This window comes from Haliaeetus leucocephalus, unplaced genomic scaffold (assembly GCF_000737465.1).
Source record: "Haliaeetus leucocephalus isolate CR32 unplaced genomic scaffold, Haliaeetus_leucocephalus-4.0 Scaffold0, whole genome shotgun sequence".
Lineage (NCBI taxonomy): Eukaryota > Metazoa > Chordata > Aves > Accipitriformes > Accipitridae > Haliaeetus > Haliaeetus leucocephalus.
In genome coordinates this window covers 29,268,840-29,284,357 of record NW_010972436.1, presented here as the reverse complement: position 1 = coordinate 29,284,357, position 15,518 = coordinate 29,268,840, and the positions used below count along the sequence as shown (strand labels likewise).

The window sequence follows — 15,518 nt, the reverse complement described above, 5'->3', positions numbered from 1 at the left end:
CAGGGGCTGCGCGGGGGGGCCACTCTGGCCAGGGGCCCTGGGGAAGGGCAGGGCCCCCCCGTGTGGGGCAAGCCCCTGCGGGGGCAGCTTGTCCTGCCCCGGGAGCTGGTAGAGCTGCGGCGGCAGGGGGGGCTGCCCAGGGGCTGGTGGGGGCAGCCGCCCCCCGGGGCCAGTGAAGGACTGCTGGGCAAACTGGGCCTGGGGGGGCAGCGGGGGCCGGGCAGGTGGCTGGAAGGGCAGCGGGACCTGGGCTCTCCCTGGGGGCAAAAAGGGAGCCGGGGGGAACTGCTGGGGGCCCTGGGCCCGAGCAGGCATCTCCATGCCAGGCTGGAGCTGCGCCGCGGGGGCGAAGGTCTGCGGGTGCTGCCTGGGAGGGAACGGGTGCTGAGCTGGCTGCCCGAAGGGCTGCAGCCCCCTCTGGGCGTAAGGGAAGGCGACAGGGGGGCCCCCCAGGCGCTGCGGGGCCAGGAAGGGGACTGGGGGCACAGCCGGCCCCTGGCCGGGGAGCTGTGGGGGAGCGGTGCAGCTGGAGATGGGGGCTTGGATGCTATCCACTGTGGTGGTGGCCGGCCGGGCAACCGGGGCTGGTTCGGGGCCACTGGCCGGCGGCTGGGCACCCATGGGGGCTGGCCCCAGGGTTGGGGGTCTGAGGGGGCCGGGTGTGGGCACCCCCGGCTGGCCCAGGCTGTAGGAGGCAGCGGGAGCGGGAGCAGAGCCGGGCAGGGGACCATGCTGCGGGGACGAGCGTGGGGGAAGCACGTGGGGCCCCACGAAGCCAGGCTGCACCGGAGCTGCGCCGGGTTGTGCTGGGGCTCGCATCAGCGGGGCAGCTGGGAAAAGCTGGGGGGAAGCGGCCGGGGCAGAACTGGGGGGGGGTCCAGCCCCCTGCGGGGCCGAGGGCTGCAGGAGCTGCACCGGGGTCCCCCCGCCGGGGGGAAAGGGCCCCGGCGCCGAGGTGGGTGCCGCCGGCAGATGGTAGTGCCCGGCGAGGGCAGGGGGTCCTGGGAAGCGGGCAGGGGCAAAGGGCTGCAGCGGGGCACTGGCCAACCTGGCTGCGGGGAGGAAGGGCTCGGGGGGCCGCAACCCGGCAGCCAGGGCCGGGTTGAGGGCGAGGGCGGCCAGCGTGGGGGGCGGCAAGTGGGCCGGGTGCCCGGCCAGCACGTCCGGCGGCAGGCTGCGCAGCTCTTCCGGCAGCTCCGACAGCACCAGGGAGCTCAACGATGGCAGGTCGCCGGCATCCGGCCCGCCGGGTTCCAGCTCCAGCGGCTTCCTTTGCAGGGCGGGTTTGGGGGCCGTGGGCCGAGGGGGCGGCTGCTTCTTCATCTCCCTGCCAGGGGGGTGGGGCAGCGGGGCTCAGCGCAGGGTCGCTGGCCCCCAGCGAGCCCGGGTGGGTGCTGCCCACCGCCCCCTCAGGCGCAGGGAGCCACCGCACCGAAGCCAAACCCTTCAGCTGCAGCCCAGATCACCCAGCAGCACCCAAAGGTGCTTCCCACCTCCCCAGGTGAGGCAGGGGGCATCACATCAGGGACCCCCAAGCCCGGCTTTACGTTCCCTCCAGCCCACACACGCGTCTCGGCAACGGGCACGGCACCACCTACTTCTCCAAGATCTGCTGTCTGTTGGCCTCGGCGGCTTGGCAGGCAGCCCGGGCCTTCTCCAGCAGTTTGGCGGCTTTCCCCTCCAGGTCGGTGTAGAAGTCCTTCCCCTCCTGCGATTTCTTCATCAGATCCTCATAGGCTTCGTAGGAGGCCACCAAGGTCTGAACGGTGGTGTTCCACCTGGGGAGACAGGGTGGAAGGGCTGAGTGGTGATGTAACGCCAAGCCAGAACCGGGTCTCCCCGCTCCTGGGACCTGGAGAGCTCACCAGCACCCACCTGGGACGGACACCGGGTGCAGGACAAACAGCCACCAGTGGCTCCCCAGCAGTGGGGCACGACAAGGGACAGACTAGAGAAGCCGGCAGTGACCCCACACCTCTCCCTTGTGGGGGGTGAAGGCTGTTCCTGTGCACCCAGACCCCACCAGGGAATACCATTCCTCTGTGCCTCAGCCCCGCCCACCACTCACTTGTGCTCCACCTCGCCCAGGGCCTTGCGCACAGCCGCGTATTTGACATTGGCATCCGTCAGGGCTTTCAGGACGTTCTCCTGGGCGGCCAGGTTCTGCTCCAGGTACACCTTGATCTGGTCGTACTTCTTCAGCTGCTCCTCAAAGAGTTTCTGCTGAGAGAGGGGAGGGTTTGAGGGGTCCCAGGGGGCTGGGGAGGCTCTGGGGTAGTTTGGGACGGGGCAGAGCTCTTGCTGCAGCCCTGACTTGGACACGTGACACGTGAAAGGTCTTCCCCAAACACAGCGGCTGGCACCCACCTTCATCTCGGAGCGGTCGGTGGTGACCAGCGAGGTGGTGATATCGTCCTTCTGGATCATCTCACGCAACTGCTGCTCCAGGGACATCCGCTGGTCCCTCATCTCCTGCACCTTGGCCAGGATTCGCTTCAGGTTCTGCAGCACCTGCTTGTCGTCTGGGGGACAGGGAGGGCTGAGCGGCCGCGCCAGATTGCACCGAGCCTGGCGCAGCCTTCCCAACCCGACCCTGCTCATGGTACATGCTGCAGCCGAGGGGAGGGAACCGCGGGGGTAAGGAATCAGCCTGTGGCTTGTCCTGGCACACCGGGCAGTAAAGGCAGGCATTTGCCAAGACGGTAATAGGGTCTCTGGCCCATCCGTCCCCACACCAGGATCCCATTTTGCAGGTTTTTCAGGGGGACAAGCCCCCGCCCCGGCTCGCAACAGACCACGCAGCCAGCTGATGCCAAAGCAGCGCCAAGCTGAGGCAGAAGGCGACATGAGGGGAGCACCGGGGAGGCAGGAGGGAGAAGCGGACCTACTTTCCCCGCCCAGCCCCAGCCTGGGGTGCTGTTGGGAAGCTGGGATGGCCGCGAGCACAGGGCACAGCACCGCTCACCTTCGGTCAAGGTGGGCGAAGGCAGCGCGGCCCGGACCTGCTCCAGTGGCCCGCTGAGCAGGCGGAGGTTGCCGATGTGCAGGTTCATGGCTTTGTGGAGCTCGGTGTTGGTGAAGCTGGCCTTCTCGTGCACCTCCATGTACTTGGAACACTCCTTGCTGACCTCGGCCAGCCCTGGGGACGGCGGCAGGGGGGACCCCTGGGGCAGTGGGACCTTTCCAAGCAGCTCCTGCAGCTTTCGCTCCTGAGCCTCGTCCTCCTCAAGGAGGTCTCGGATCTCCTTCAGGGAAGCCTCAACATCGGTGAAGACCCCGGAGAGCACTGCAGAGGAGAGAGACCGAGGCTGGCAAAGGGCTGAACCACCACCTGCCACAAGCTCTCCTGGCCCCTGCCTGCTCCGAGCCTGAAGCCAGGCATCAACACAGCAGCCTGAGGAATAAATCTGGCTGTGGGTGACCAGAGAAGGCAAGGACATCACAGCCCAGGCGCCTGGGTGCTGGGCTCAGGGCCTGCCTGCACTAGGCTTCAGACAGCACCGACCCCCTTGGCTGCAGCGACCAGCGGGGTGACGGCTGGCCCGGCCTGCGAGGAAGCAGCATCCCCCACGACTGGCCAACAGGGAAAATGCTTTGGGGTTTGGGAATTTATATCAGCAAAGAATCAGCCATCGGAGCGGCCGTTCCCAACACCAAAGCCCCCATCAGGGAGCGGCACGCCTGCCCCCAGGGCCAGCCCAGACATCCCTGGTCCCTGTGTCCTTACCCTGCATGGACTGGACAAGGTTCTTGACGGTGTCGGGACGCACGCTGAGCGCAGCGCATTTCTCCATCAGGATGGGGGGGATGTGGCTGTACATGTCGAGGTTGTCCACGGTCTCGGGGTCCAGCTGCATGGAGTCCATGAACTGGCTGCAGGCAAGAGAACAAGCCCCTGAGTGGTGGCAGAGCCTCCCCACAGGTCCCCCCATCCCAAACCACGGCCAACTCGGGGCGCAGCACTGCAGTGTCACCCCTGATGACCTAAGCAAAGCTGCAGGGTGAATTTGGGGACCAGTCACTGGGACCAGAACCTGCTGGGGGACAGGGTCTACCCCAGAGCTGGGCAGACTGGGACTTGACCATACTCAGCACGAGGGTGACAGATCAGGGATGTCTGCGTTCCCGTTGGCGCTGGGGTGGGAAACTCAGCAAGGGGATAAAAGGGACAGCCCTGCACCAGGCTGCAGGGAGCCCAGAACGCTGCCTGTGTCTCTAGCAGGGAGAAATCGGCCAGGGCCCTGTTTGGGTATGGCTCACACGTACTCCAGCACTTCATTCTTGGCTTCGATCTTTGCCATCACATCTCTCAGCAGTTTGGCCTTCTCCTCGCTGCAACAGAACAGAGAAAAAAAATAATCCTTTAGTGCTGCGACAGGAGTAGGGAAACCTCCACCATAAGTCACAAGTGCTCTGAGCTCTGCGGGAACTGGCTGGAGCCTCGTCCATCCCCAGGCCTGCTGGATGCGGCCCTTTGGGGCGGCAAGGCCAGCTCCAGCTGCCAGGAGAGACACTGCACAGAGGCCAGAATGACTCGGGGACATTAGTGGTTCCCCAAGGAAACCTCCAGCTCCCAGCTCTCTTTAGCTTGCACAGTTGCTGAGCTAGGGCACGGGCTCCTTGTTGAGATCTGCAGCCCGAGCTCCGTGACCGGCTGGCTGTCCTGCTCCGGCCAGACCCGTGCCCGCCCGCACCGCAGCCCAGGACACACCTGTATAGGGAAGAGGCCTCGTGGGCAGCCATGGGCACCAGCTTGGCGAATATATCGGGGCCGGTGACGGCTGGATCCGTGGGGTTGACGGGGAGGGCTTTCACCAACGGGGCACCTGGGGGTAGAACGCACAACACACGCTTGTCTGAAACCTCCACTGGGAACAGATTATTCCCGAGACAGGTCCTCCCGCTCAAAGACTTCATTCCTGGCAGATCCCTGGAGAGCATGGCATCACAGCACGAAGCCCCAAGGGTCCCAGAGCCCCATGGATTCACCGTGTGTCACCGTGTGTCCCCCGTCTTCCATCAGGAGCTGGCAGGAGAGGGCACTGCCCATCCTCACCTTTCACAGACTGCAGGGTGTCCAGCGCAGGCACAGCTTCATGGTAGATGAAGTCATTGTCCTTTTTGGCCGAATTGTACCTAAAAACAAGAAGTGATGGCACGTTGGTGAGGAGCAGACAGCATCCCTGGCTCCCTGAGCTTGCTCCTAGTGGGGTCAGGCCCTGGGTCTCTTGGGCTCGCTCCAGGGAGAGCAAAGAGTGGCTTTCACGGCAGCCGCACATCCCGCGAGCCTCGGGCAGCACGAGATGCTTGGCTCTGCATGTTGGGGGACACCAGGGATGCTCCCTGGGCTGCTCCGGCCACCGGCTGACCCACAGAGAAGCAGGACGGTTACGTCCAGGGGAGCCCCGTGCATGGACTCACTTGCCACCGATCACATCCATGGTGAATCTCAGGGCTTCCTGGACGGTTTCTGGTTGGCCCTGCAGAAATGAGAGTGAGTTAGCGCAGGCAGGGAACTGGTATTACTGTCCCAGTGGCCGATCGCAGCCCTGCGTGCTGTGGCCATGGCTCGAGCGTGCCCAGGAGCCAGCAGCAGCCTTGCCAGCCATCTCTCCTTGTGCCCCATAAAGGAACTGAGACACCTGGAAGCAGCCCCAAATCTTCTGTGTTCCAGTTTCACACACAGACCCTGCTACAGGGCTGTCCTCGGTTTCCGGAGCACCGTAGCACTGACACCAGGGGCTCTGTGGGGAGCCCACCAAGGCAGCAGGGCTGAGCACTGCAGACCCACGGCCCTTCTGGAGCTGCCCACATGCTCCTGAATGATTAAAACCAAACCAAACCCCACTAAAGCCCTGGTAGACCAAGCGGCCATGAGATACCACAGCCTTGGGCTTGGCTGGACGTCCCAGAGGGAAGCAAAGCGAAGCTTTGGGAAGCCAGCACAGGTTTGCCAACCTACTGAATGGCAAGGAAAGCTTTTAAACTGACTCCAGTCTCATCTTCCCAGTCTGGCATCCTGCTGGCCTGAGCCAGGGCCCAGCACAGGAACTTCAAAAACCCAATTACTGCTACCAGATGGAGCAGGAACACACCTTTGCCAGCTTGATTGCTTCGTTGAGTTTATCCAGAGCACTCTGGAAGTAGATGACCTGCAGAGAGACAGGGAATTAGGGTTGGCACAGAAGTAGATGCCCTTGCTTTGCACAGGAACACAACTACCAGTCCCTGATGGCCGCAGCTTCCCACAGCGTAATGGGGCTTTTCAAGAACACCCACAAACGCTTGCAGGAGGCAGGACATCATTGGTGACACGCTCATGTCCCCAGGGCTGTGGATACCCAGCATCACCAGCATGACAATCTCTTCCAGGACTCAACCCCCCCCAGGGCAGGACCACAATCCAGAGCCTGGACCGGACGAGATAGACCAACACGGCTCTGCTTACCCTTTCCCCAAACTTCTGCTGCTCCTCAGCCTGTTTTCCCATGTGCAGCTGCAAGAAAACACGCATCAGCAGTGTCAGAGCTCCTTAACTCAAGGGAGATCTCTGAAAGGGGCAAGAAAATCCCACAGAGCAGCCAGAGCCCGTTTGTTGGTCATGTTGTGGTGAGCACCGCGCCACAGCGGGCACAAGCAGCCCAAGCCGGGATGGGAGCAAAGAGCAGGTCCCCCCAAGTGCAGCTAAGCCGCCCCCCAGTTGATCTCCCCACTTACATGGGCCACAGCAGCAAAATAATAGATTTTCATTTGAACCAGCTTCTTCCAGTCCTTCTGGATCTTTCCCAGCAGCGAGGCTGTCTCCGAGTTTTCCAGCGCCCGGCAGGCCTCTTTGTAGTAATCCACCACCTACAGAGAGAAGGACGGGTGTTTGGAACCCCCCAGAAAGCCGGATCCCAGGTGGAACAGAGAGCAGCAAGGGAAAGGAGGATTCACCAGCACCGGCGTTTGTGCCCAAGGTTTCAGATCACCCAGCCAGCAGAGCAAAATGGTCAGTCGGTGGGGAACTCGCAGATGCATTTTGGGTCAGAGCCAGGGACTAGTGACATCACCACAGTAAACCTACCCCACACGGAGGGTTAGAATCCTAGAATGGTTTGGGTTGGAAGGGACCTTAAGGATCATCTCATTCCAACCCCCCCTGCCACAGGCAGCGACACCTTCCACTAGACCAGGTTGCTCAAAGCCCCGTCCAACTTGGCCTTGAACACTTCCAGGGATGGGGCATCCACAGCTTCTCTGGGCAACCTGTTCCAGTGCCTCACCACCCCCATAGGGAAGAACTTCTTCCTTACACCTAACCTAAATCTACCGTCTTTCAGTTTTGTTGTGGTTTAACCCCAGCCAGCAACTAAGCACCACGCAGCTGCTCACTCACTCCCCGCCCATCCAGTGGGATGGTGAAGAAAATCGGGAAAAGAAGTAAAACTTGTGGGTTGAGATAAGAATGGTTTAATAGAACAGAAAAGAAGAAACTAATAATAATAACACTAATAAAATGACAACAGTAGTAATAAAAGGATTGGGATGTACAAATGATGCGCAGTGCAATTGCTCACCACCCGCCGACCAACACCCAGCTAGCCCGAGCAGCCATTCCCCACCCCACCTTCCCAGTTCCTATACTAAATGGGATGTCCCATGGTATGGAATACACTGTTGGCCAGTTTGGGCCAGGTGCCCTGGCTATGTCCTGTGCCAACTCAACTTCTTGTGCCCCTCTAGCTTTCTCACTGGCTGGGCATGAGAAGCTGAAAAATCCTTGACTTTAGTCTAAACACTACTTAGCAACAACTGAAAACATCAGCGTTATCAACATTCTTCGCATACTGAACTCAAAACATAGCACTGTACCAGCTACTAGGAAGACAGTTAACTCTATCCCAGCTGAAACCAGGACAAGTTTAAAGCCATTATCCCTTGTCCTAGCACTACATGTCCTTGTGAAGAGTCCCTCTCCATCTTTCCTGTAGGTCCCCTTTAGGTACTGGAAGCCTGCTCTAAGGTCTCCCTGGAGCCTTCTCTTCTCCAGGCTGAACAACCCCAACTCTCTCAGCCTTTCCCCACAGGAGAGGTGTTCCATCCCCCTGATCATCTTTGTGGCCTCCTCTGGACCCGCTCCAACAGGTCCATGTCTCTCCTGTGCTGAGGAACCCAGAGCTGGATGCAGAACTGCAGGTGGGGTCTCACCAGAGCGGAGCAGAGGGGCACAATCCCCTCCCTCAACCTGCTGGCCACGCTGCTGGTGATGCAGCCCAGGACACAGTTGGCTTTCTGGGCTGCGAGCGCACGTTGCTGGCTCATGTCCAGCTTTTCATCCACCGGTACCCCCAAGTCCTTCTCTGCAGGGCTGCTCTCAATCCCTTCATCGCCCAGGCTGCATTGATACTGGGGGTTGCCCCAACCCTGCACTTGGCCTTGTTGAACTTCATGAGGTTCGCACGAGCCCACCTCTCTAGCCTGTCAAGGTCCCTCTGGATGGCATCCCTTCCCTCTAGAGGATCTTACACTCTCCTTTGAGGAGCTGGTGGTTGCACTCACAGCCTGAGGCAACGGCAAGACCCCATACTGCACTCTGACTGCGCTGACACTGCGCAGGATCTGGGACACCCTCCCCGAGGTCCCGATCCCACGTGTCGCTCCATGCAGTGGGCGCGGGGCTGTGCTGGGAACAGCAAGTGCCGAGGCAGAAGCGGCCAGAGTTCGGCACAGCAGAGATTGCCCAGGAGCTCACCTGGGCGCTGATCCGGGCCACAAGGAAACTCTTCCTGTTGTCCAGCATGGACTTCTCCAGGAGACACTCCTGTGCCTGGCCCTGCCAAAGACAAGAGGGGAACACTCAGTTTCCCCTACACCTTGGGACACCCCCTTATATCCAAGCCAGCACCAGGCCCCAACCCCTGGCAGGACCCACCAGCTACAGCCCCTTTCTTCAGGGCTTGGTGGAGCACAGTAAACACCAGCCCCAAGGGATGCCCAAACAGCCTGGGGACAAGCAAAGCGGCACAGAGCCTTCCCTCTTCCTTGCTGCCTCCCCAAATCTCCTTCCCTCCTGCAGGAGGGAGCCCCTTGTGCCTACAGCAGCCCAGACCCCAGAGACAACAGCCCCCGTAGGGCACTGGGTTCCTGTTTCGCCCAGCTCCAAGCGCTTAGACTCCACAGGGAGCACCCAACCCTAGGAACACCCCTCTCTTGCTCAAGCGGCAGCTGCCCTCGAGGTGTGCAAGAAGCCATCCCACTGTGACCAGGGCCCCGGTGGAGGCAGAACCCAGTTCCTACCAGCATGAGGTTGATGTTGAGGTTGAGGATCTGGTGACTCATGTCTACGCTGTAGGAGTGAGGGAAGTGATCCCGCAGGTATGTAAACGCCCCGGCAGCACACTGGAAGTGAGTGCAGGAAACCTTCATGCCCTGAAAAGACGGGAGAACACGTGTCAGGTGTGCACAGCCCTCTTGCGCGCGCGCCAAGCCAGCCAACATCCATAGGCACATGCTGCTGGACGCTAGAAATTTGTGGAGACTTGGCCGGACTGGAAAAGCGGCAACCTCCTTTCACATGGTGGGGTTAGGGTGATAAACCCCAGCTCAGCAGGGGTTAGATGTTCCCTGTGCTGCTCAGCCCTCCTCTGAGACCCCAAAAAGCAGCTGCCACAAGCCTAGAGCGAGTCCCTGCGGCTCACAAGGCTCTAAACAGCTCAGTGCTTTCCCCTGGCCGTGCATGCCCCAAGCTGTGTCAGATTTCTCCCCTCCTGGCCCTAGGTGCTGAGGGTAGAAGGTCAGCCTGGCCAGCAAGCAGGCAGAGCCTTGCTGGAGCAGGGACAGCAACAACGGGGTAGGGAGGGACGCAACCATGAGGGGGGTGGCCCCTCGTAACGCTCTACAGTGATCCTGTGTCACAGCAGACATCCAGAGCTGGTGTCTGACATCGAGATACTTGTAACTACCCAAGTTACGGAGAAGAAGTACTCGGTGCTACCGGCTTGTGGCTGTTAAGCACATGGGAGAGAAGAGTCTTTGAGGGAGGACCCAGGGGATCGTTACCTCCTCGGACACTCTCTTGTCCATGGCGCCCAGCATGGAGTGCAGCGCACCTGCGGAAAGAGGACACTCTGCCAGCCCCCGCTCACCGCTCCTGGAGACTGCAGGTCTCGTACCAGAGAAGCTTCAATCTGCGGCGAGTCGGCCACAGACACCCAGCAGCACCCAGCTGGCTCTCTGTGCCAGCAGGATGCAGGGAACCGAGGCCACCAGTGTGAAAGACTGCACATGCAAGTCATTCAGCACAGGAAAGTCCCAGTCTGGAAACAAAACCTCAGTATTGAAAAGCAACTGTCTCGCATCCTTCTGGTTTAACAGAAGTGTTTCTTCCAACTTCAGGGAGCAGCCTTGGGCTGGGGTTTAAGCTAAACTACTTTGCTCTGCACGTGGTCCACTGGGAAAATGCAGTCAGTTCCTGAAGTGCAGCACAAGGGGCAGCTGCGATGCTGGGGATGGGAGTGTTTCCAGCTGCATTAAGTGGACAGGGGCTGAGCGTCACATTCCCTTTGGGGCTACCAAAAAAACCCCACTCTGAGCCGTGATTGTCCACAGCTGGAGAGCAAGGGAGGGGGAACAAAAGTTAGATTTGCTGCTTTTACACCCATTTGCTGCTTTTGAGGAGACAGGGTGCTGGATGACCTTGACAAAAACTGAGGCCATCACTGTGCCAGAAAGGGCATTTGTAAGGCCACAACCCAATGTCAGGCTCCTCGGTGCAACCTCTGACCGAGATGCAGGGCAGCACACGACCAGGTCATGCTCAGACCACGAGGAAAGGAGAGGAGGCTTCTGATAAAAGCCAAAGTCAACCTCCCGTGCAGCTCCGATGCTAAGTACCCAGCCCCACAGGCAGCACACAGAGGAGGGGAAGAGGTACAACCAGGCTGAGCCACGGCTGCTGGTGGGACCAGGCGGGCCATGCTGCTGTCTGGCTGCTCCGAGGAAGGCCGACGTGGAGCATGGAGCAAAGGCTGGGCAGGGGACGATGACATCCCTTGTGCCCAGGGCAGACTAAGAGGACAGCCGGTCTCCCAGGCCCTTACCCAGGTTGTAGAGGATGCACGCCTGCTCGTACTTGATGTCCTCGTGAGTCACTGTCTTGCCTGAGAAGATCTCAGTCCTGCGAGGAGAGAAGCCTGGTTACCAGCTGTAGATGGAGTTACTGGTGTTCCTGGGCACGGGCCACCAGCCAGGAAAAGGATTTGTCGGGAGACGTGCTCCCTCAGAGGTTCGGAGAAGGGGCCCTCCTGCCTGGCATCACCCTGTTCATCAAATCAAGCTGCCGGAGGCGGTGGGAGCTGGTGGGATGGTGTGTGTCCACGTGGCGGGCTTGTTTTGGCTTTGTAATCACAGACACCCCATTTACACAGAGCTGAGCAACTCTGCCACCCCAGGGGATCTCAGCACTGTCACCTTGCACGGTGACGCTGTCCTGGCTCTGCCTTGTGTCTCCTCAGAGCCAACCGTGTTGCCTTACGGCTCGGCTTAGATGTCCTGCCAGATCCCCAGGGCAGGATGCCATTTCCCAAGGGGTCTCCAGGACACCCCTGTGCCACCCAGGTACAGCTGCTGGGCTTCGGACAGGGGCATATCGGATGCCGGTGAAGGACGTGCACAGGGAAGAGGGAGCAGTTGCTCTGCTTTGGGTCAGCCTCCACATTTCAGGAAGCTCCCGCTGGGAGCTGATCCTCCCACTGATAATGCCCACGCTGGAAAGAGCATATGGGGAAAAAGCTCCTCCTCACCATGCGATGGGAACTGCTGCCTCCTGCTCAGCACCCATGGGGATGCGGCTCTGCAGGTAGTGGAGTTGGCCGAAGTATTTCCGCAGCGTGCTGCAGCCCTCAAAGTCCCTGGGAACGTTGACGGCGCTCTGGAGGGGAGAGAGGAGGAGGAAGAGGCTGTCCTGGGGACAGGACTGTGCTCACAGGTAATGTGCCAGGCAGGAACAAGAGCCTGCCTGATTTGTGGCGAGATCTGCAGGCAGCAGGGGACAGCCAGAGCCGGGCATCGGCCAGCTCCCCCGTGATGAAGCGGCACCACAGGAAGGAGCAAGGCCTTACGGAAAACACCTGTGTAACACAGCTAGAAAAACAGGTCTGTTTGCCTAAAAACGAGGCTGGAGGGAGCCGCTTTATGGATCCGGAGCAACCGGTTCAGGGAAAAAGAGCCTCTGCTCTCCCCAGCACAGGCTCCTAAGGGCAAAATAAACAGGCAGAATTTGGGAGCAACTGACAAAGGGGTGTCCTGGACAGGGCAAAGGACCTGCTGCTAGGGCAAAGCTGTGCTGGGAGAAGGAAGGGAAGAGCAGGAGACCCTGGAAAGGTTTCCCAACCTCCTGCTTCAGGGTTAAGGCCACAGGCAGAGGCCAGAACTCCCCAGATCCCAGGCTGGAGATGTTAGGGCACCCACCCACCAGTGTGCTTTGGAGAGGCTGGTGAGATGACCCCAGTGCCAGCACCACGAGTTACCCCAGCTCCACCCTGCGCATCAGGCTTATGGCCCTGCTATAAAACCTACGGCACAGCACAAACCAGCACCGGTCCCAGCTCGGGGCAAGTCTCCAACCGTCTCCAGCTGGTTTTGCCATCCGTGTTTCAGCTACCAGCTGTCCGGGGCCAAGGCCATCTCTAATCTGCTCAGTGGCCCCAAAATTGATGACCCCAGTGACTAACACAAGTATGTGGGCTCCAGAGCTGAGAGCAAAGGGCTGATTTATTCCCTGAGAAGACCTCAGGCACCAGCCTGACTAGACAAAGTGATTCCTTCCACCCAACAGGGAACTTGTATTCAACACAAAACCCACCAAATTCAGGGAAGCGGATATAGCAGAGCCCTAATGCCCAACCCCTGCACGCTCCTTGGGAAGCCCAGGATGCAGCCCGGATGCCGAAAGCCTCATCCGTGGGCCGCTGGTGAGGGAGAGAAGCAGCCACGGCAGCGCTCTGGCACACCTCCCGGTTCAGGGAGGCAGCGGGAGCCGGCAGACGTGTCCTTGAGCACGGGGTGGGCGACGAACCAGCTCCCCCGGTTTGGCTCTAGCAGGTCTCACCGGGGCTGCAAGTGATTTGGGATGGAGCCCGGCTTACCTGCCGGAGCAGCTCCAACTTCCGCAGCTCCTCGTTGTAGTTCTCTGGATTCTCCCCATAGTTCTTCAGGACAAACTGGAGGGAGAAGAGAAGGGTGAGAGCCTGGCCCTGTCTGACACCCAGAGGCACCTTCCCAGCCTCGTGCCTGAGCAACAAGTGGCGGCTCTCCAGGGAAGCCTGGGAGAAGCCCCCACAGCGGGTCTGGCAGTGTGAAGGGCCGTGCGCTGGCTTGGGGCCTTGCATCTCCTGGCTGGGAGCTTGTTTGCCTCCTAAAACCCCCCCAAATCTTGTCCCGCTCCTGCTGAACCTCAGCTTAATGCAAAGCCAGGGTGCAGCATCCCGCAGAGACAACAGCCTGGGGAGAGGCACCTATCCAGCATATGCCAGGAGCTTACGGGGACCTTGGAGCTGGAGCAGAAAAGCCGGAATCAAGCGGCCAGTGAAGGGGACAGACCGAACTGAAGTCACTCCAGATTCACACCCAATATCCCTCTGCGTTTGCATGAAAGCAAAGCCTCTTGCTGACTGTCAGAGGGTGGATGTCATGCTGGCGGTTGGCCAGGAAGGCCACTCATCGTGGCAAGGGCAGAAAGGGAAACAAAACTGGGTAGCGCATGCTGATACGGAACAGCACAGTGCCGCAGGCCCTGCCAGAGGCTCCTCAGTCGCCGTGGAGAGGAGCTGGAGCCAGGGCTTGGCCAAAAATGCTCTGGCATCCCCAAGGAAGGTGCTCAGCAACGAGTTATGTCTCCCTACTGCCACGAAGAGAGCTGTGGGGACAGAGCTCCCCAAACCTGCCTCTAGCTCAGGATTCTCTAAGGGTTCGTGCAGGAATTCATCCAACCTTCCCGGCAGCCGGGGACCCACAGCCCCACTCTGCCCTGGCTCAGGCAGACACTGGGAGCTTGATCCAACCCAGCAGCTGCCAGGTTAAGGGAGGCTGGGGACATCTGAAGGGCTGCCCACACCCTGTCACTTAAACTCAAGGTTAACGCAGCTCAGCGCTGGAGAAATGAGGGAAGTTTCCTCTCCTCCCTCTCCATTTTGACCAGGGTGCCAGGTTTCTATTCCCTGTCGCTTCTCACAAGCCAGCAAAACAGAGCGGGTTTCCATCAAACGTCCGCGGGGAAGCCTGGTTTACAAAACAGACTTCCACCTGCTGCCATACACAAAAATTCCCTAAACAACTACTTTTCATAAGTCACCATCCCTTGGGACAAGCTTGGACCTGGAGGCCACCATCCCCTCTGCTGCAGCTCTCCGTGGGCTGCCGCCACGAGGCCCACGGCACTGCCGGCTTCCCCGGCACTGGCAGGCAGGCATGGCGGGGCCGGAGCCGCGCCGACGGTCACCGCACCTTGTCCTGGCCGGCACAGCATGACTCAGCTCAGCGATCCCGCGACACCTTCCTCCTGGCACGAGGACATCCCTGCCACGCTAACACCACTGCTGGGGTCTGATGGGACGCCAGTCCCCCTCAGCAAGCCAAAATCCAGAGGGGTGGGAAGCAGGTGGTGGCACAAATGCAGGGGAAACGCCCCCGTCCTCCTTCCACATCAATAAATCATGCTTTTCATCTGTAGGCGGCACTAGGAAATGCCAATCATAGGTGGAGCTTGTTTACAGCTGCTTAATTAAGTACTTCACCTCCTTTAAGCCATCCCTTTGGTCCCTGCTGGGGCGGCCAGCACAGATTGTGTCCCCCCTGCAGCTCTCAGCGGCCGCTGGGAAGGAAGGAGCCTGTCATCTCGCACCCACCATACTCTCAACCTTCGTCCGGTAGCACCGCAAAGGGATTGGGGTTTTTGACTGACTGATGATCAGTCAGCCTGGGCTGCTGGCGGCAGGAGAACCAGCTCCCCCCTCCTCAGTTCCCTCTTTTACACGAGCCTGTGGGAGTAGAGGGAAAGGAGACGCGAGGGATCGGCCATCGCTGACCCGGATCTCCTAACGAGGCCTGCCATGGCATTAATAACGACCACTGCCGGGTGGGGAGGCCAGACCCGGCGGCAGCGGGGCTCAGGGAAGGGCGGCTGTGACTGGGAGTCAGCGCAGTCACATGCGGTGGGGACAGACTTGCCAACTCACCGCTCGCCCCCGAGGTGGCTGGGGAAGGCTCTGCCCGGGTTGGGGAGTGCTCCAGGGACTCCCCCCTCCCCAAACTCTGTCCCCCGGCAGCACCACATTAGCAGGGACCCGCTGACCCCGGCCACCGAGGAAGGTCCCAAGCCCTGAGGAAGCAGCGAAGCGAGCGGGGCCAAGCCGGGGTGGGCTGACAGGGGCACAAATTTGCTTGCGGCCTTGCTCCCGCCGTGACACGAAGGGTAGACCCACCCCAGGGTGATGGGCCACCGCAGACCCAGCCGGGGCACCTCAGCCCCCTCCCTGCCC

At 60.4% G+C, this 15,518-nt stretch overlaps 1 protein-coding gene across 1 annotated transcript in view; it reads right to left on the bottom strand.

The window, feature by feature from the left end:
- PTPN23 (protein tyrosine phosphatase, non-receptor type 23) overlaps positions 1–15,518 on the bottom strand; it is a 19,104-nt gene that overhangs the window by 2,910 nt on the left and 676 nt on the right. Inside the window, exons 2-20 of the mRNA XM_010563368.1 lie at positions 13,128–13,202; positions 11,784–11,911; positions 11,082–11,158; positions 10,042–10,091; positions 9,280–9,411; positions 8,735–8,815; positions 6,718–6,849; positions 6,449–6,496; positions 6,096–6,152; positions 5,422–5,480; positions 5,057–5,136; positions 4,712–4,826; positions 4,267–4,332; positions 3,728–3,873; positions 2,966–3,286; positions 2,368–2,522; positions 2,069–2,220; positions 1,599–1,778; positions 74–1,327 (exon numbers count right to left, since the gene is read on the bottom strand). Of these exons, the coding sequence (XP_010561670.1) occupies positions 74–1,327; positions 1,599–1,778; positions 2,069–2,220; positions 2,368–2,522; positions 2,966–3,286; positions 3,728–3,873; positions 4,267–4,332; positions 4,712–4,826; positions 5,057–5,136; positions 5,422–5,480; positions 6,096–6,152; positions 6,449–6,496; positions 6,718–6,849; positions 8,735–8,815; positions 9,280–9,411; positions 10,042–10,091; positions 11,082–11,158; positions 11,784–11,911; positions 13,128–13,202 (3,308 nt within the window). The remainder of the gene's footprint in view (positions 1–73; positions 1,328–1,598; positions 1,779–2,068; positions 2,221–2,367; positions 2,523–2,965; positions 3,287–3,727; positions 3,874–4,266; positions 4,333–4,711; positions 4,827–5,056; positions 5,137–5,421; positions 5,481–6,095; positions 6,153–6,448; positions 6,497–6,717; positions 6,850–8,734; positions 8,816–9,279; positions 9,412–10,041; positions 10,092–11,081; positions 11,159–11,783; positions 11,912–13,127; positions 13,203–15,518) is intronic.